This window comes from Ictidomys tridecemlineatus, chromosome 2 (assembly GCF_052094955.1).
Source record: "Ictidomys tridecemlineatus isolate mIctTri1 chromosome 2, mIctTri1.hap1, whole genome shotgun sequence".
Taxonomy (NCBI): domain Eukaryota; kingdom Metazoa; phylum Chordata; class Mammalia; order Rodentia; family Sciuridae; genus Ictidomys; species Ictidomys tridecemlineatus.
This window is the reverse complement of record NC_135478.1, coordinates 199,444,371-199,465,829: the sequence shown is the minus strand read 5'-3', so window position 1 is coordinate 199,465,829 and position 21,459 is coordinate 199,444,371. Positions and strand designations below refer to the sequence as shown.

At 35.1% G+C, this 21,459-nt stretch overlaps 1 protein-coding gene and 1 pseudogene across 14 annotated transcripts in view; one reads left to right on the top strand and one right to left on the bottom strand.

The window, feature by feature from the left end:
* Ppp1r9a (protein phosphatase 1 regulatory subunit 9A) overlaps window positions 1-21,459 on the top strand; it is a 296,248-nt gene that overhangs the window by 150,939 nt on the left and 123,850 nt on the right. For all 14 annotated transcript variants that reach the window (XM_078040394.1, XM_040291524.2, XM_078040395.1 and 11 more), the window contains one exon: window positions 17,356-17,488. In XM_078040394.1, the coding sequence (XP_077896520.1) occupies window positions 17,356-17,488 (133 nt within the window). The remainder of the gene's footprint in view (window positions 1-17,355; window positions 17,489-21,459) is intronic.
* On the bottom strand, window positions 8,357-8,822 carry LOC101978037 (small ribosomal subunit protein uS10m pseudogene; annotated as a pseudogene).

The window sequence follows — 21,459 nt, the reverse complement described above, 5'->3', positions numbered from 1 at the left end:
AGAAGTCTAAATGAAAAGGATGGTTTTTTTGTAAGAAAGCAGAGTTTTCCCTTCTTTGTGGGGTGACATGATTAATTTTAACATGGATCACAGCTGCTCACAGTGTGGTGGAGTCCTTTTGCGTCTAGTCTTAGGTTTACAAGTTCAGCCTTGTATCATAGCATCAGTGTCCTCATGTGCATAAGCAGCCCCTAACAATCAGTTGTTTGTGCTTCAGTCTTGTTGATCAGTTTTGTTTTGTTTTGTTTTGTTTTTTCCCTATCATGTGATGTCTGGCTTCAGCTTGCAGAGTTTAAAAATTAAGCATATTTTACTTTGACCTTTACTGAAATTAAAATTTTCTTTTGCACTATGTAGATCTCAGCTGGTACTAGAAATGCTTACAGAAACATTTTCTTTCACCTCTGTTAGCATTTGGCTGTGTTTGAGAGTCTGGAGACTGTGCAACCTCTGTTTTTATTATTTAACCCTAGTAAATGGTACTAAACCCAAGTATGAGTCTCTCCAGAGACTAGCATAAGTGCAGAATTTCAGATAGATCTTTACTATGTATGTATTCAACACAATTTCACCCTCAAGTGTTACAGATCTATTCAACAAAAGTAGGGCTTTTATTGCTGTTGTCACTCATGTGCCCCTTCTGTACCTAACTGACCCTGGAGAGGCACTCTTGTCCCCAGTCTTTTAGTTTGCTCATGGACCTTCTGAGATTGATGCTGCTTTTACTGTTTGCTTCAGTCCCTTTGTAAGGGTACTGTGCTGCATCCCCACCTGCCTTCTACTGTTGTGTGAATGACTGGCCACACCCCAGGGCACTTTGGGAGAAGTCTCTTACCTCCAGAGGACCTCAACTCCCTTAAAGGGGCCCCCAAAGGGGCGAGGACAAAGAATTCTCAGAGCTCCTTAAAGTCCCATTCTCTGAAAGAAAAATGCTTGTAGTGACTCTGTGTAGCATGTAATATTTATTCACACAGATTGACCATCTGTCACAAAGCTCTGCTACATACTTTTGTCCGATGTTTACCATTTATTTACTGTTCCAACCTCAGCCATATTGAATTGCTTCCTATTCTGCACTTCTGTTCTACTCTCTTATTTTCACCTTGCACATGCTTCTCTTTCCTTCAGGATGCCGAATGTCTCCTTTCCTGTAGATATTATTTGCTGACTCAAACCATAGTTGGTTGAGGGCTGTGTTTCTAGAGTAGCTCAGGAATTCCTTTCTCCCTCCCTCCCTTTCTTCCTCCCTCCCTCCCTCCCTTTCTCCCTCCCTCCCTTTCTCCCTCCCTCCCCGCCCCCCACCCCCCAGCCACATTCACAGCCCCTTTTTTAATATATTTTCTTAGAGACTAGTTTGCTGAGTTGCTGAAGCTGGCTTTGAACTCCTGATATCAGCCTCCTGAGCTGCCAGGATTACAGGTGTGCCCTACCACACCCAGCAGGAAGTCATTTCTTGTTCACCTCTGATGTTGGTTAACAGTGACAGGTGTGAGATTAATAATCAGTAACTGGAACACTTGACTTTTAAAAATTATTTCTTATGTGCTATTATTCTTTTAGTCTCCAAATCATCACTATTTAAATTGGAAATGGTACAAAGGTGTGTCATGTATGTTTATTTGAAACTGAAGGTTTGAAAGTATAGTATTTACTCTTACTACTTGAATGAATGCTGCTATCTTCTATTCTGTCCGTTTCTATTTAACTTTTCTCAATGCCATTTCTAACCTAGTAGATCGATTTACAAGTTTTGTAGATCACAATTTTGGTCAGCAGTTTAAAAATTATTGCTCTAAATAACTGTCCTTTTCCTACAATGAAGAGTCAAAATATTAGTTCATTAGTCAAGATCCACTCAAAGAGAGAACCAATAGAAGATGCATATTAAAAGAGTTTCTGCAAGGAATTGGTGTATGCAAATTGAGGAGGGGCTGGCTATGCACATTTGAAATATTTTGTATTTATTTAATTTTTATTTGATCTTTTTAGTTATACATGAGAGTATATTTTAAAAATAGTATAGATACATGAAGTATAACTTTCCATTCTTGTGGTTGTATGTAATGTGGAGTTACAGTGGTCATGTGTTCATATAAGAACCTAAGAAAGTTATGTCTGATTCGTTTACTATCTTTCCTATTCCATCCCTGCTCCCTTCCCCTCATACCCCTTTGTCTAATCCATAGTACTTCTATCTTTCCCCCACCCCCTTATTGTGTATTAGCATCTGCCTATCAGAGAGAACATTCGGACTTTGGTTTTTTTGGGGGGTTGGCTTGTTTCACTTAGCATTATAGCCTCCAGTTCCATCCATTTACCGGCAAATGCCATAATTTCATTCTTCTTTATGGCTGATTAATATTCCATTTTGTATATATACCACATTTTCTTTATCCACTCATCTGTTGAAGGGCACCTAGGTTAGATCCATAGCTTAATTATTGTGAATTGAGCTGCTATAAATATTGATGTGGCTGTGTCACTATGGTATGCTGATTTTAAGTCCTTTGTGTATAAACTGAGGAGTGGGATAGCTGGGTAACTGAGGAATTTCCATACTGATTTCTAGAGTAGTTGCACTAAAAAACAGAGCCCTTACTCAGCTCTGGTTAGAGTCAGCAAATAAAATCTACAGGAAGAGAGATAGATGGATGGCATCCTGAAGGAAAGAGAAGCATGTGCAAGGTGAAAATAAGAGTAGAACAGAACTATAGAATAAAAAAGCAATTCAATAGGCTGAGGTTGGAATAGTAAATAGATGGTGAGCATCGGACAAAAGTAAGTAGCAGAGCTTTGTGATAATTTTAAATAATAATTTTAAAAAGTCAAACCAGAGAGTGCAAGTGTCTCAGCTACTGAGCCTGTGAATGATGACTGTGGATGCAGAAACAATTTCCATTGTAATCTCATCAGCAATCTAAAAGTGTACCTTTTTCCCCATATCCTCACCAACATTTATTATTTCTATTCTTGATAATTGCCAATCTGACTGAAGTGAGGTGAAGTCTCAATGTAGTTTTAATTTGCATTACCATAATTGCTAGTGATATTGAATATTTTTTCATGTATTTGTTGACCAGTTGTGTTTCTTCTTCTGTGAAGTGTCTGCTCAGTTACTTAGCCCATTTATTGATAGGGCTATTTATTTATTTATTTTGGTGTTGAATTTTTTATATATCCTGGAGATTAATGCTGTATCTGAGGTGCAGGTAGCAAAGATTTTCTCCTATTGTGTAGGTTCTCTCTCAACATTCTTGATTGTTTTCTTTGGCAAATCTGAAATCTTATGGTCAGACCATAAAGCTGGTAGTATGGAACACCAGGCATGGGTTAGAGTTGCTGTTACACCAGAACTTCTTTTATCTTCAGGGAACCTCAGCTTTCTGTTCCTTAGGTTTGTCAACTGATTGAATCAGGCTCTCCCAGATTATGCAGGATAATCTTCCTTACTTAAGGCTAACCCATTTTGTACTCATCAAATCTGCAAAATACTTTCACAATGATACCCAGCTTAGTGTTTGATTAATTGGAAGCACCTTAGTAATGTTAACATATCAAAAGCCAAGCAGAGTGGTAAGAGGAGTCTTGTGTCAGATTTTTTTTTTTTTAATCTAAGGAGGCAGAATCAATTTTAGTTCATTGACTACTAGGATGTTTTGTTGTCACATTCCCTTTTTTCTTTGGACTAATGTTTACCTTGTTGAGGTCTTAATCCACTTGTTCAGGTAGTGCATTTGTCCATTTATTGTTACTATAGTGAATAACCTAGGGCTGAGCACTTTACTAAGAAGGGGGGCTTATTAAGCTCATAGTTTGAGGTTTAAGAGCATGACAGCAGCATCAGCTTGACTATGGTGAAGTTCTCAAGGAGGATGGCATCTCAGAGGTGGGAGTGCATGTGAGAGGGAGAGAGAACATTGCAAGACAGGAACCCAGAGACTGGGTATCCCTTCCAAAGGCAGTGCTCTCAGTTGACCTAGGGACCTTCTACTGAGTCTGCCTCTTAAAAGTTCCGTGCCACCTCCCAATACTACCACCCTGTTGACCAGGCTTTCAATACATGAACCTTTAAGAGACACACTCAAACCATATCCTACCACAGCAGCTGGTAATTCAGTCTCAGCTATGTTTTGTCCTTCTTTTCTACTTTCCTAGGTCAATGCACAATTTCTTTTTTTCTTTTTTTTTATTGGTTATTCAAAACATTACAAAGATTGCAGAATCACATCAGTTACACATCCACATTTTTACATAATGCCATAATAGTAACTGTTGTATTCTGCTACCTTTCCTGTCCTCTACTATCCCCCCTCCCCTCCCCTCCCATCTTCTCTCTCTACCCTATCTTTTATAATTCATTTCTCTCCTTATTTTTTTTCCCATTCCCCTCACAACCTCTTATATGTAATTTTGTATAACAATGAGGGTCTCCTTCCATTTCCATGCAATTTCCCTTTTCTCTCCCTTTCCCTTCCTCCTCATGACTCTATTTAATGTTAATCTTTTCCTCCTGCTCTTCCTCCCTGCTCTGTTCTTGGTTGCTCTCATTATATCAAAGAAGACATTTGGCATTTGTTTTTTAGGGACTGGCTAGCTTCACTTGGCATAATCTGCTCTAATGCCATCCATTTCCCTACAAATTCCATGATTTTGTCATTTTTTAGTGCTGCGTAGTACTCCATTGTGTATAAATGCCACATTTTTTAATCCATTCATCTATTGAGGGGCATTGAGGTTGGTTCCACAGTCTAGCTATTGTGAATTGTGCTGCTGTGAACATCAATGTGGCAGTATCCCTGTAGTACGCTCTTTTAAGGTCTTCAGGGAATAGTCCGAGAAGGGCAATAGCTGGGTCAAATGGTGGTTCCATTCCCAGCTTTCCCAGGAATCTCCATACTGCTTTCCATATTGGTCGCACCAATTGGCAGTCCCACCAGCAATGTACAAGAGTACCCTTTTCCCCACATCCTTGCCAGCACTTGTTGTTGTTTGACTTCATAGTGGCTGCCAATCTTACTGGAGTGAGATGGTATCTTAGGGTGGTTTTGATTTGCATTTCTCTGACTGCTAGAGATGGTGAGCATTTTTCATGTACTTGTTGATTGATTGTATGTCCTCCTCTGAGAAGTGTCTGTTCAGGTCTTTGGCCCATTTGTTGATTGGGTTATTTGTTTTCTTATTGTTTAATTTTTTTGAGTTCTTTGTATACTCTGGATATTAGGGCTCTATCTGAAGTGTGAGGAGTAAACATTTGTTTCCATGATGTAGGCTCCCTGTTTACCTCTCTTATTGTTTCTCTTGCTGAGAAAAAACTTTTTAGTTTAAATAAGTCCCATTTGTTGATTCTAGTTATTAACTCTTGTGCTATGGGTGTCCTATTAAGGAATTTGGAGCCCGACCCCACAATATGTAGATCGGAGCCAACCTTTTCTTCTATCAGACGCATAGTCTCTGATTTGACATCAAGGTCCTTGATCCATTTTGACATTGTAAAAGCTATATATGCTAAGCCTCAGGCTAGCATCATTCTAAATGGAGAAAAACTGAAGGCATTCCCTCTAAAATCTGGAACTAGACAGGGATGCCCTCTCTCACCACTTCTATTCAATATAGTTCTTGAAATACTGGCCAAAGCAATTAGACAGACAAAAGAAACTAAAGGCATTAAGATAGGAAAAGAAGAACTTAAATTATCACTATTTGCGGATGATATGATTTTATACCTAGAAGACCCAAAAGGGTCTACAAAGAAACTACTAGAGCTAATAAATGAATTCAGCCAAGTGGCAGGATATAAAATCAACACGCATAAATCAAAGGCATTCCTGTATATTAGCGACAAATCTTCTGAACTGGAAATGAGGAAAACCACCTCATTCACAATATCCTCAAAAAAAAAAAAAATACTTGAGAATCAACCTAACAAAAGAGGTGAAAGATTTATACAATGAAAACTACAGAACCCTAAAGAGAGAAATAGAAGAAGATTTTAGAAGGTGGAAAAATATACCCTGTTCATGGATAGGCAGAACTAACATCATCAAAATGGTGATATTACCAAAAGTTCTCTATAGGTTCAATGCAATGCCAATCAAAATCCCAACGGCATTTCTTGTAGAAATAGATAAAGCAATCATGAAATTCATATGGAAAAATAAAAGACCCAGAATAGCAAAAGCATTTCTAAGGAGGAAGTGTGAATCCAGAGGTGTAGCGATACCAGATTTCAAACTGTACTACAAAGCAATAGTAACAAAAACAGCATGGTACTGGTACCAAAACAGGCGGGTGGACCAATGCTACAGAATAGAGGACACAGAGACTAATCCACAAAGTTACAACTATCTTATATTCGATAAAGGGGCTAAAAGTATGCAATGGAGGAAGGATAGCATCTTCAACAAATGGTGCTGGGAAAACTGGAAATCCATATGCAACAAAATGAAACTGAATCCCCTTCTCTCGCCATGCACAAAAGTTAACTCAATGCACAATTTCTGAGAGTTCTAAAGTTCCTGGTGTTAGGAGCCCTTCTTCCTTTAGCTCACTCTTGTAGTTCTTGTAGTTTTTTTTCAAGTTTGTTTCATTCTCTTCCCAGACACAATGTTGGACTGAGTAGCTCTTCTCAAGGTTCCAAAGGCCTCAGTGTTCAGTGTTGTCTTTCATGACACCTTACATAGTCTCAATCGGAGGTGTGCTTACCCTTGGGGATGTCATATGGGAAAGTGCAGCCGTACTGAAGAGTTTACAGGCTTCCCTTACTGTGCTCAAGAGATGCTCTCAAACACTCTTTCATACAGCTGACACTCCTTTCCTGCCTTTGAACTACACATACACTGTAGTACTGCTCTCTGTCTTCCGATTCAGACAACTCATAATGATCTCCCTTCATGGGCCTTTGGAAACACAGTGCTGGCACTTGTAGTGGGATAAGTAAGTACGTTGCCCCCTCTCCCCAAGAGGTGCCAATTGGGCTAATTAGTCAAAATTTTCTGTGATGAGGACACCTCTGCAGTGGGAGCTGGACCATGGCCACCAGTTTATTTCATGCTGGCTAACAGCTGTCAGTTTGTAAAGCATATGTCTCAGATTTAAACTCAAAGTCTGGCTGAACTGAAAGAGAACATTGTTAATTTCTCATGGATATATTTAATTGTTTATAATAATTTGAAAAACACCGAGGAAAATGTGAACATCAGTGGAATCTCCCAGTTCTCCCTGAAAACTGTCTTTTGGATAAAACTCACTAATTTGGCTTGATTATCTTAGAATTTGTTCAAAGTTGGAATGACCTGAGTTTATTTGTGAAGGAATTTTTAAACTGAATACTTTAGTAGCATAAACTATTTTTGCAAGAGCATATTTATAAAATGTTTAAAGTACTTTAACACTATGTATTCACAGATAAATAGTATTAATTATCATTTGACTCTATTTTATTAAAAATAAGAGATAGGATCTTCCAGTTTTTTATTTCATTGCTAATTTCTTTATGTGTAAATAAAACTCCACTTATTTTGAATATTATTTGATACACACGATTTAAAAGATATAATATATATACCCAAGTATATAATACATATATATGTATATGATTTTCCACAAAGTCAGTCATAGATGTTCTAAATTTGAAGAGTTTATAACTTCTATATTTGGTTGTTAATTATCTACAAGTATGAGATGGTCAATGCCAGTGACAATACAAAACTATATTCTTGATTTTTCCTGTGTTCTTGTATGCTTTTCATGAGAATATTTAGAGATTATTTTTAGCATTCAAATAATAAAAGAAGAATATTATCAAGATATGAATTAAAAAGACTTAGCAGCATAATTCCCCTCCCTCCCAGTACCTCCACTACATACTTCCTTTTTTTGCATATATATATATATATACACACACACACACACACACACACACACACACACACACACTTTTTATAGTACTGGGGATTGAATGCAGGGTTTCTCTTTCACTGAGTGACATTTCCAGCCCCTTTCTTATTTTGAGACAGGGTCTCACAAGTTGCTTTGGCTGCCTGGCTTCAAATTTCCTTCCTCTTGTCTCAGCCTCCCCAGCACCTGGGATTTTCTGTGTGCTACACCATGCCTGGCTGTTCAAGTTTTTTTTATACAATAATATATATAAAAAGAATAGATAAAATGGTTCTTTTGCTCCATTTTCATCTGCCATTATAGTTCCATTCTCTATTCTCAACTGAACTGGGCAAGAGGACTCAACAAAGCAGTGAGCAGGACTCCAGATTGTCTCAGCTGTAAGCACTCTCCATTCAAACATATACATCTGGCCCATTCTCCTTTCAAATCCAGGCACGAGTGGTTCCCTGAGGCTTTATTACTTGCTTTCTTCTTTTTCCACTGATACTGTTTCCCATATTGGCTCCTTGATGTGTTCTGGGAACTGTTCTGTCTTTGTTACTTCCATGGCAACCTTCAGGTAAGTTTTGCTGAGAATATTCCAAGTAGACATCTGCTGTACATCCAGTTAGATGTTCTAACTCTAAACATCTGCAAAGCATTCTCATTTCATACTGAACTCTGCTTCTTGAAAATATGCACTGATTTGAGAAGAAAATCATTGTGTTCCTTGGAGGTTCATGTACTTTAGTAGAGAGATCAAGTTCTTTAACAGCAAGCATGGCAAAATATTCATAACTGTTCATTACAGCCTTTTTTGTGGCCTTTTAGTAAAATTGACAGGCATTCATACAGTGTATCCATTTCATCAGATATGGTTATCATTTGGTCAAATCCTTTGGGACATCAGTGTGTGGGTTTGAAAACTGTGCCCACTTCATGTAGGTACTAGGAAGAAAGGCACCATTATTGACTGTACTGCTCTTTAAATGTTTATAGACAAATTCCTAAGCTCTGCCAGAGGTGCTAGCACACAAACCTCCAATACATACTTCTGAAAACCATTTTACTTACTCTTTCTGTACCCTTTAATTGGTTGTGAAAACTGTCCCTCTTTGAATTGTATAAGGGAAACAGTATGTGACAGGTAGGTCTTGTGGAAGGCATGTCATAGGATTCTTTGAGGGGAAACTGGGGTGCAGACTGAGAACTCTAGAATGGGAGATGGTATTTCCTTTCCTGAGATCCTTTGGAATTAGGCTTTTAGAACTGGCTGATTTGGCATAGGAACAGATAATAGAGCTCCTACTTGTCATTAGTGCTTTTAGGACTTAACACTATTTTCACTTGAATTGAGGTGAAAGGTTTCCGGTACTCACATTCTTTTCTTGGCCCTAGTTCTTATGTTTTTTTAACCAAGATAGGATCTTTGCAGTCCCTAGTCATAGTGATCAATGATTTCTTTTAGATGATAGACTGATTAATCTAAGTGGATTTCTACTGTATTAGTAATTGCCCAGTATCTTCTAACATGTGTATTCTCACTCATGCTACATGTCCATTGTAAGTTGAAGGAGAGCTCTTTGTATCCATTGTAGTCAGTCTTTAGACTTACAGAGACTCCATTTCCATCATACATTCTTTCCAGATTGCAGCGGCACAGCAGAGCAATATGTAGTGAAAAGAATTTGAACCCCAGCAGGCTGAATATCAAAACTGAGCCTGTCTCCTTACATGTACAAGCCAGCAATTTCTCCAAGCTCTCAGTGCATGCAGCCAAGTGCTTACTGCCCTCTGCTCTTCATCAGCCTGCCATGTGCAGGTTCCCCTTAGCGCCCTTCTTGGCTGCAGTTGCAGCTAGGATGGCTTCGTTTTTTCTTATCTAGGATTTAGCCATGCAGATAATGATGTTATCTATGTGAAATACCTTAATCTGTCAGGAGTATCCAAATAAATATTAGATATAAACCTGTGATTTTATATCTGTATGTTTTTTTAGGAAACTATATTCCTCTGACCATCTTGGTTAAATGCTGAGAAGTCCAGGTTTTGTGTTCAAAATAGTTTGAAGAGCTTTGTGGTGGCTTATTTTAGGTGTCAACTTGGCTATGCCAAGCTTGCCAATGCTGGGCAAACATGATTCTAGATGTTTCCATAAAGGTATTTTTAGATGAGATTTACATTTAAATCAGGAGGCTAAGGTAGATGACCCTTCATAAAGTGAATGGGACTTATCTGATCAGTTGAAGACCCTAATAGAAAAAGTCTGACCTCCGCCGAAGGATAAGGAATTCTGCCAGACCATTGCCTTTGAATTTGAGCGTCAGCATCAGCGTCAGCTCTTATAAGGTCTATAGCCTGTGGCCTGCCCTGTAGATTTTGGACTTGCTGGCCTCCCAGTCATGTGAACCAGACCTTAGAATAAATTTACTTTAACATGAATGAAATAAAAATATGTTGCATATATAAAATAAATGTCTACATACGTCCTATTGGTCCTGTTTCTCTAAGAACCCTGACACAATACAAGCTTTTTTTGTGCTGCCTTTTGAACTGGCATGTGCTCCAACACCTGTTAGGTAGTGTGTATTTTTTTTCTTTTTACTTCCTGTTCTTTTGTAACCCACACTAGGCTCATGTTTAGTGAAATGACTTATGAATTTATAAACTTTGTTAGTTATCCTTATATTCAGCATGTATATTGTCCTTTGAACCTCAAGTTTTTCATGTAAAAATATGAAAAGTGAACACACTCCTTATCCTTTTCCTGCCTTAGAAGCTACCCCCCCAACCCTTTTTTTATTTTTTGTTTCAAGACAGGTCTTACCAAATTGTGTAGGGACTTGTTAAATTGCTGAGGCTGGCCTTGAACTTGAATTCCTGCCTCATCCTCCCAAGCCACAGTATGAGTCTTTCTTTCATTATAACATGCTACAAGAATGTAGAGGAGGAGATTAAAACTATCACCTATTTACAATCTTTGGAGACTACCAGTGAATGCAGAATACCTGATAATTACGAACCCCAGTTTGACTTGCTTTATTTTGCATCAGGAACCTAACATAGTCCTTGGCACAGTGGGCATCAAGAAACTGTGTAGTTTTTACTAGTGTAAGTCAGTGAGAAAGCCTGGGACGAAGAAAAGGAAATTTGATATTATATACTGCTCCATGACTGTCAAGGTCCTCCTTTCCCAGTAGTGGTTTATGGCCAAATTTGTTTTAAAAACCTGAAAATTGTGGACTGTCTTCTCAGGCTTACTGTTGGTTTCAGTTTAGAGTATCTTGAGAAGAGCAACTAAAATTACATGCAGGTGAGGTAGGGTTCTGCCTGGGAAGCTGGTGATGAGTGTGTCCATTTGTGGGAGCATGTGAATGCTTGGCTTTTCTCCAGTAGTACATTGTGCCCAGCCAGCATCTGAAACTCAGCGTGCTAAAACCTGGGACGTTTTCCATCTTTGATGTGTCAGGAAGATTAAGCAGAACCCAGACTACTGCCGGAACTGAGACCTGGTGGAAGCATTGTGGGAGATTCCTTCCAGTCAGTATTTACAGAGAATGCTGACTTTATTTTGACATGCATTGATTAAAGAAATGTATCATAAAGAAGTAAAGGAAATGATTTTTTCTTATTGTTGAAAATGTATTGCTGTCATTTTGAAAAAGTGTTGTAGCTAGACTACCACAAATGTAAATAACATGACTGTATTTGAAAGCTTATAATAAGCTAATTTTTGTTCTATTTGTTTTTCATAGCCTTGGGTTGCTGGCTCAGAAATGTCCTTGCTAAATATGATTGCAAACTTGTTACCCTGGAAAGCAGAACTCCACTGCAAAGCAGTGCATGAGGTCTTGTTTTGTTTGCTTTGATCAAGGAACAGAATATCACTTCTTGGCTCTGAAACAAGAAGTCTTAAATTTAAACATCCTTTTGTTTGCTTTTCTTAGTGAACTAACACAGGAACAACATAAAGGTGACTGAACTAAAAATATATGTATCTTGATGGCATTGATTATTGGGGCCCAGGATGCTATTGGCCTTGAGAGGTTTTTTGTGCTCTAGTAATACCATGATGAGGCTGAGATTATCATTTGATTAATTATCCATATTTTTGTAGAGCACCTGAGGTAATATAAATGTAAATAGTAGAAATACTATTTTAAAATTAGGCAACTCAAGACAATATAGATGAAAGGGAAGGTATTTATCCATGTGAAACTTCCTTTCATCTCTGAGGTTCTTCCTGATCCAGCAGAACAGAAAGCATGGTAAGCAGTGAGCCATTATACAATGATAGTGCATTGTTCTGGACAAAGGTTGGGATTTTGGCAGACCAGTCTACATTATAATATAAAATTAGTTAAGCAGATTTTTGTTTAAAGGGTATTAAGAATCATAGTAGATGAAATATTCAAAACCCATTCATAAAAGAGCATGTGAATGTAAGTGTCTGGGGAAATATTGTATTATTTAGTACCCTGGAGGATTATTTCTCTTCCTATATTGAACCAAACACAATTATATCGATTATACCACTTCATTTTCACAACTATTTTATAGGGTAAATATTATTATCATAACAGTCATTTTGTATGTAAGGAAGCTGAGACTTTTCCTGACTTTATGATGTGGCAAAAGCCAAGTTGATTTTTGAGCTTAGAAATTTAGAAGGTTCAAAGTTAGTTTAAAATTCATATCGTACAAATTGGGTTGGGTTATAGAAATTGGAAATATCTTTATCTGCAATGTGCTCTTTTGGTTTAATGATATCTGTACTATAAGTAATTCATGTCAAACTTGTCATCCTGCTGCCTTAGCCTCCCAAGTAACTGGAATTATAGGTGTGCATTACCATGCCTGATTGTATATGTTATAATTTTGCAAGCCAGTTTCTTTATTGATTAACATTTAGGTAATTTTCCACTCTGGGATATTAAAAATAGTGCTGTAATGAACTTCCTTTTACATATATCTTTACACATATACAGGTATTTCTCTAAATACTTGGAGGTAACATTCGCTTAAAAGCTTTTACATTTAAAATGTTGGTTATTGTTTTCAAATCATGCTTTTTTTTTTGGTCTGTTTTTAGGTGGCTAAAATTTTTTTCTTATATCCCCATAAACACTGGATATTGCAGTGTTTTTTTAAAAACCATTCTTATGGATGAATACATAGTGTCTCCTTGTTTTAATTTGCATTTGCTTAATATTTAATGAACTTGAGCATCATTGTGTGTTTTACTAGGGATTAGTATTTCTTTGTTGAATTTGCAGTTAATTTCCTTTCTCATACATGCAAAATTAGTTGAGTTGAGAAAGCCCTTTATATATTAATATTCTGTCCTAATTTGTGACTTTTCTTATATTGTCATTATAGATATTTTGCTGTCTAGAAGTTTTTAGCATTAATTATTATTATTATTATTATTATTTTTTGCAGTGCTAGGGATTGAATCTAGGGTCTCATGCATTCTAGGCGAGGGCTCTGCTACTCAGCTAAACCTCCAATTGCTTAGCACTGAGTTTTAACCAGATAGTTTATTCATTTCCTTTAGAACTTGTAGTATCTGGGAATCTCTCTCTAATGTATGAAACATTGCCCTATTTTTGTTATAGCACTCTTAAAGTATATATAGGTGGTTCTCTGAGGGTTCTATATTTATAGATTCAACCAGCTACACATTGAAAATATCCAGAAAGAAAAAAGGAACATGTATAGGTCATTTTCCTTACCATTATTATCTAAACAATACAGTATAACAGCTTTTTATGTATTACCTATATTGTGTTGGTTATTATAATTAATCTAGAGATGATTCAGAGTATATGAGTAGAGTATATATGTATGTAGGTTATATGAAAGTATGCAATTTTATGTGAGGGGCTTCAGCAGCTGCAGATTTTGTATCCATGGGGAATGAGAGATCCTTGAATCAACCCTTCACTACGCTGATACTGAGGGACAAATGTGTACATTTTTATTCTTAACTCATCTGAATTCTATTTTAATTTATGACATGAAATAGGAATATTCTTCAGATGGATATCTAATTCTTTCCATACTGTTTATTAAATGACCACTGTAACTAATTTGAAGAGAAAAAAGAAAACAGTGAAACAGAATACAGGATAAAAATAAATCTGCCTTAGGGCCAAAACTATATTGTCTTAATTAATGCAGTTTTATTGTATATTTTGATACCCAGTAAGGCTCGTTTCCATCCTTACTGTTCATTTCAAACAGCCTATTAGTTTCTCTCAAAAGTATGGATGGGTTTTTAATTTTGATTGCCCTGAATTCATCAATTAAATTGGTATAGACTGATATTTGCAGAGATTCAGGTGCATGGATATCTTTACTATATTAAAAATTTTAATTTAGGAATAATATGACATTAAACTTCCAGCTCCTTGTGTTCTCAGTTAAATTTTTATTTAGAAGGAAATATTTGTACACTTATAGCTAGTAAATGCTGAGTATTTTATGGTTTATTTTTTGATTTATTGATGTTTTTATATATTGGTTCATTTAAAATGAACATTGCTTTACTGAACTCTTATTAGTTGTAATATTTTTTCTCTTGAATTTCTAAGATTTTCCAAGTAAAAATAATAGTGTAACCTGAAAATAATGAATTTCTGACTTTTCCTTTTCAATTATTTATGGATTCTTTTTCCACATGCTTACATAAGCAAGCCAAAGATATCTTAGGTTATTTCTTTTCTACAGAATGGAATGTTGGTATAGTCATCTGATTGCTTGATACGCGAACAAAGTATCATTTTCCAATATGGAGTCTTATAATTTTTTCTTTACTTTCAGGATATCTAAACATGAACTTTATAAACTAGCCTAATTGAGGGAGAACATTTTGATAACAATGTTTAGGACTCTGAAAAAAAGTTAGGAAAGTGTTCATTTATTTAAAACAGTTCTCTCACATGCACACATGCAATATAATCTCTCTCTGTCAGTCTCTTTTACACACACATAAACACACATTTATTTACTCACTATGTTCTAGTAAACGTTAAGAGTGAATATCATTTAAATTATTGTATTGTAGTCATATATTTGGACCTATTAGCTGAAGTAGAGGAGTAGCAAACCTTAATGAAGTAATTTCCAGTTGTATGTGTCATTGATTTCCCGGGCTTGTAAGACCCTAGGTATTCCTGCCTATAGATATCAACTAGTTAATTCTTATCAGTGGATTAATGCACTGATTAGGTTAAAGCTCTCATTACCTAGCCATTTCATCCCCAAACTTTCTTTCATTGTCTTACACATGAACTTTTAGGGGACATCTCATATTTAAACTATAATGGTATGTACAGTTGAAGTTTACTTTGTTGGGTGTGTTGTATTGTGGTCCATCCACTCAACTATCAATTTTTTTCCCCAAAATACCTTCTATCTATCTACCTATTTTTTTTCTTTTGTGGTGTAGGATCTTATATTTGAAATTCACATTCTTCCTCTTCTGCATTTGAATATGTAAATCCCTTACTGTTCATGGAGGTTCAAAACAAACACCCTCCCCTCCACAAGATTCTTTTCTAAGGCAAAAAATTACTTGGTACATTCTTCTGTTAAAACAGTTATCACATTGTACTATAATTGTTTATTTTTATTTCTGTGTCCATCATAAACTGTGAGGTGATTGAGACTGTGCCTTCACCAATATCTAGCAGAATAGCTGGTATAGGATTAGTAATCTGTACATTTTTGTTGAATGAATAAATTTGAATATGTGCTTACAAAAAATTATAAAGTGAAAGATAAAAAAGGGTATGGGGAAGTCGCAAGTCTAACAGTATTAGAGGTTTCTATGGAATAGGTGTTGGAAGCATATTTTCTGATCAGATAAATAAAAGTATAAACTTCAGTTTAGAGATATGCATTTTGATATAGTAATGTTTACTATTGGTGAAGATTTATTAGATTAAGTGAAGATCCAAGTGTGTGAGGCTATGAAATCATGTTGAAAGTCAGTAAGAAAAACAGTGTCCACTCAGGTACAAACCCTCCAAGGACACGATTTTGAGAAGGCATGTACCATTAGAAAGTACATTGCAGCTGCTTCTCTATAGGTAATATGTATTATTGGTTTACAGGTTACCATATAAAAAAATTTAAGAATTGCTAGTTTTCCAGTTGAACATGTAAAGCTGGATCTATCAGCTTGAGTGGCAATAAGTATGTTTTCTTTCATTTCTGACTTTTTATTCTGCATTTTCATTGTATCAGAGATTGAACCCAGGAGCACTTAACCACTGAGCCACAATCCCAACCTTTAAAAAAATTATCTATTTATTTATTTATTTTGGTACTGAGGATTGAACCCAGGGATGCTTAACCACTGTGTCACATCTCTAGCCCTTTTTTTTTTTTAATTTTGAGACAGGGTCTCCCTAAGTTGGTTAGGGTCTTGCCAAGTTACTGAGGCTGGCTTTGAACTAGGTATCCTCCTGCCTCAGCCTCTGGGGCCACTAGAATTATAGGTGTGTACCACAGGACCACCATGTGTTCTTTGAAGTTTTTAATATGTTTGTTAAAAAAACTAATCACACCTAGATTTTAAGATTTTGAGGGGCACTCATGAAGCTTTTCCAGGCACCATTTAGATGCTTAATAATTGTTGAATTTAATTGAAAATTTCAGTTTTATTATATATATTGATTACACTTGATGACTTATATATTTCTTGTAAATACTCTTCAGTGTTATCGAGAGAGTGATTTGATAATCAGTCCAGTTTCTTTTCAAGTAAAATAAAAACTTCAACTGAAATAAGGATAATCACATCTCTAGCAATATCTGAAGGCCACACTTAGTACTCTTTTGAATGATTTAGATAAAAAATAAAGATTTACCAATATCTTATTTATTCTAAAACTTTTAAGCAATCTCTTGAAATGTCCTATGAAATTTTGATTTAAATTTATGTACAAATAAAATGAGAGATGTCAAATAAGAATAGTTTAACACAACCCAAGACAGTATATGTTAGAAATCAGGTTCAGTGGTTCCATAGTATTGATGATCTACACTGCTAGGGCTAGCAGAGGTCATTCCATAAGAAAGGTATAGGATGGTAGTTGCTTAGGTTGCTTCAATATGTTCTAAACTTGGTTTACAGTAGCATATTGCAGTTAGATGGTATATTCTGATTATATAAAAGGTGATGGATACTGTTTTTCAAATAATGTATTATATAGAGATGTTGACTCTGAAATTATTAAAATTGATAAAATTATTCATACATATTTTTAAATTAGTAATTTATCTTTATTCTGATTTAGTTTTTCTTTTCCTAACATCGCAATTAATTTTAAAAACAGAAAATATATTAAGAAGATACACCACACTGTTTTCTTTTAAAAATTTTGTAGTTTTATTCAGCCATTTAAAAAGAAATTTGGAAAGCCATCTTTTCTGTATTAACATTTTGGTTTTGATTTCTTGCTACAGGTTTTTAACACATACTCCAATGAAGACTATGACAGGAGAAATGATGAAGTTGACCCCGTGGCCGCATCTGCTGAGTATGAACTTGAAAAGCGTGTAGAGAAGCTAGAACTTTTCCCAGTGGAACTAGAGAAAGGTAGATGAGTGCTACAATGTTCACAACATCATTATGTGGCTGTGCTAATAATATAGGATTGTTTTTCCAAAGTCTAGTCTTTTTTTTAAGGATTGAATAAAGCTTTAATTCTCACAGAAGATCTATTTATTAAGTTTCAAAAATAGTTGATATGGATTCTAATAGTTGATTGGATCGAAAGACTCCTACCTCCTACTGCCAATTGAAACTCATCCTCTGTAGCTGTTTGGAATGGTGGTTGAGATGGAGGGAGGTATGAGTGAGGCCTAGGCTTTGCCTGTATTTCTGGAAAGAACTGGTGCAGGAGAGAGGCCAGAGAAAGATCTATAAGTGAGAGTGGGGAGAGTAGGTGCTATTTTTGGTGGAGAGAGAGTAGTTATGGTTAGGCTCAGAATGTGAATGGGAAATGCCTTTGGAAAATTATAGACATTTTGGATCAAAGGCAATAGGATTCAGAAAGATTTAAATGGTAAGGTTGTTTATCTTCCCTGTCTTTGAGGGGAGTAAGGAGAAAGAACAAAGGGGCTTCATCCTGATTTCTCTCCCTGGAAGGACAGTTTCCCTGATGTAGTAACTGCTGACTCATGGTACCAGAGACTGCCTCATTTATCATCGTATAAGATGTGTACCCAGGAACTGGACTGTCATCCAGTGAACATTAAATTAATAAATCTCACAAGGCTTTGGAAAAAAAGAATGAATAGATGATAACTTGAATAACCAAGAAAGAATATTCATTAAAATTTTAATATTTATTTATAGTATTAATTAAGAGATGTTCCAAACTAATTCTCAAATGACAAAGTAAATATCCAAGAAAAATCATGAAAGAGCACCAGTATGTAAATTATAGGCAACAGAAGGGGAAAAGACAATGGAGGAGGAGAGACAAATAATAATAGAAGAAAGTTTTTTGGACTAGAAAAAAAATTTCTTGGAATAAAAGAAAAAAAGACCTGAACTTCCTGTTAGAAAGGACTTAGTTGTGAATGAGAAGACTTTACACCAAAAAATACTAGGCATAGGCTGGGAAAATCCTAATATTCAAAGATAACATAAAAAATATAAAATACCAGACTTAAAAACTCCAAAGTAAACAAATCAGAAAAAGTATTTGATGGGAAAGATGATTATATTAGTGTCAGATTTATTTTCAACTATAGGAACAGGGAGATGGAGGTATAATTTCATAGGCCACTATGAATAAGAAGGATGATAGAATCCCCTCCCCATCCCAGAGAGCATTTGCTTATTCTGGTGAAAGAAAGAAATGTGCTGACATGTAAGGATTTAAAGAATACATCAAGTACATACTTTATCTGTGTAATATACTTCCCAATTACTAGGGAGGCAAAGAAACTTGTTTAAAACAGTAAAGGGAGGAAAAATAGAGGTGAAAACTATGTGAATATTAAACACAGAAGTGTCCAGATGGAGAAAATATGAATGAGAGCATTAGTCATTATACTGTGCATGATTGATTATTCCCATTAAGAAACTTTCATTTGGGGTTAAAGTGAATTAAAGAGTGATGCCTATATTTTTTTATAGATTTAAAATTGTGGAAAGCATTATAACAGCTAGAATTGACTGTGTGTTTTGTATTGCTAATAAAAGCCAAAATGAGAACAATTCAAATGTTCATCAGTGTTAGAAATTGCCTATAAATTGTAGCATATTTAGTTAATAAAATATTACTCAGCAGTGAAAATGAATGAACCACACAGTTTACATGTAGCAGAATGTGTGATTTTTGCAAACATGAAGTTGTGAGAAAATTTAAAAAGCAGTTGAGAGAGGAAGTCATGAAATTATAATTCCATTTATTTAATTTTCAAAACTAGGAAAAGTTGAACAGCTTATTATTTAGGGATGGGCACACAAGTGTTTTTTCTTAAGTATTTTGAAAAGGAAAAGTGATTAACATAATGTTTAGGAATAAGGGAAGAATTACAGTGTCATGGAAGAGTACATAGATGGTTATTGAGTGTTGGTAACATTCTTTATATTTGTTAGTAAGTGGCTGTTTAGTTATTTTTGTTCCCCAAATATAATGTTTTGTAGATAAATGTTTTCATAAGCTCTTGTATATATGCTATATTTCATACTAAAAATTAAAATAGAAGATAACAAAATGCAATACAATTATCAGAGAGTTTAATGCACTTTCAGAACTAGAGAGATCTGTAGACAGAAAACAAAGATATTGAGGAGTGGATTAATATAATCAACTCAATTTAAAAATTGCGTTCAAAAGAAAAAAAAATTCTTTTCCCTTAAAAAAATTTTAAACCCCTTTAATATCATGAGAATTTCAAGGTAGATGTTTGATCAAATAAAAAATTAGACCTATTGTTCCAAACCATCATGGAATGGATTATTTAAAACAAACCTCTAACACAAAATAAAAACCTTACTCAGAATGAAAGTTATATCTTTAACTTTAAAAAAGTAGAAGAAAAAATATTTGTCATGTAAATCAGAAAAAAGTAAATAAAATTTTAAAAGCGAGTACAGAGGACATTATAAACAAAAATAACAAGTTTTTTATTGAAAGATCTCTAAAATATATCAACCCTTCATAATCCTGACTGAGCAACATTATATGTATTTGCTTTTCATTCCTAATTTATAATTTCTATATTTTTGCTTTCAGTATTCCTCATTCAGGATTATGAAAGGTTGATATATTTTTTCACTAAATTTCTTTGACAAAAATGATGAATACCTAGAAGTAATTTATTACTTCCTAGCAAAATAGGAGTTACTAAAATCAATTCAAGTTAGACAAATTGCCATAGAATAAATTAGAATGATGACTACAGATAAAATATTAAAAACTCATCAGAACCAGATGAGTTTAAAGGCTATACAAGTCTGTGTGAGAATATTTTATATCATAGAAAATGAAGGAAAACTCTTTCAAGGATGCATGGAGCCAGGCACAGTGGTACAATCCTATAATCCCAGTGACTCAGGAGGCTGAGGCAGGAGAATCACAAGTTTAAGACCAGCCTCAGAAATTTAGCAAAGTCCTAAGAACTTAGCAAAACCCTATCTCAAAAAACAAAAAGGGCTGAAAAGAAAAAAAAAAAACAAAAAAGATAACATATAAACTTTAGTTTACACTAAAAGTTAATAATGCTACAAAAATGCTACAAAAATGACTATAGGACAACTCAGTATAAATATATGTTTTAAAATTCTAAATGAAATAAAATACTAAATACAGAAATATTTAAAGAAAAAAATGCATTAAGACTAAACAGGGTTTTAGATAGGAGGATATAGAGTAGTTCATTATTAGGAAATTTATTCAAAAAAAATTGAAAGGAAAAAGTCTGTAGTCAAGGTTAAGAGATATTTGATAATGTTTAGTTATTTCAAATTAAATACTCTATTCCTGAATATTATACAAAATATAGATCATAAAGAATTATATTTTTAAATTGAGGAGACACTATAAATATTTCAGTTAAAACTGGGAGGCAATGTCCTTTGCATGAAATGATCAGTCCAAGAAAAGAAAATACATAAAGAAATACCTCCTTTTGCTGATATATCTATAACCCTATCTGTGTTAGCTTTCTGTTACTATAATACAATTCCTGAGATAATAAACCTTAAAAGAAGAACAGTGTATTTTGGGATCATGTTTTTGGCCATGATCAGTTGGCACCATTGCTTTTGAGCCTGTAGTGAGACAGTATATTATGGAGGGTATAAGCGATGGAGGGACTTGCTCATCATGACAGCCATGATGTAAAAAATAGAAAGGGATGGAGTTCCAGGATCCCACTAAAGGGTGTACCCTGAGTGGGCTCACTTCCTTCCACTAGGCCTCACTCCCAAGCTGAAGAAAGCCTTTAATACATGGGCCTTTGTGGAACACTAACACAATGTATAATGATATCTATGTCCACCTTGGAAACCAAATTAATTCAATTTAAAAATATTAGAATTGGTAAGAT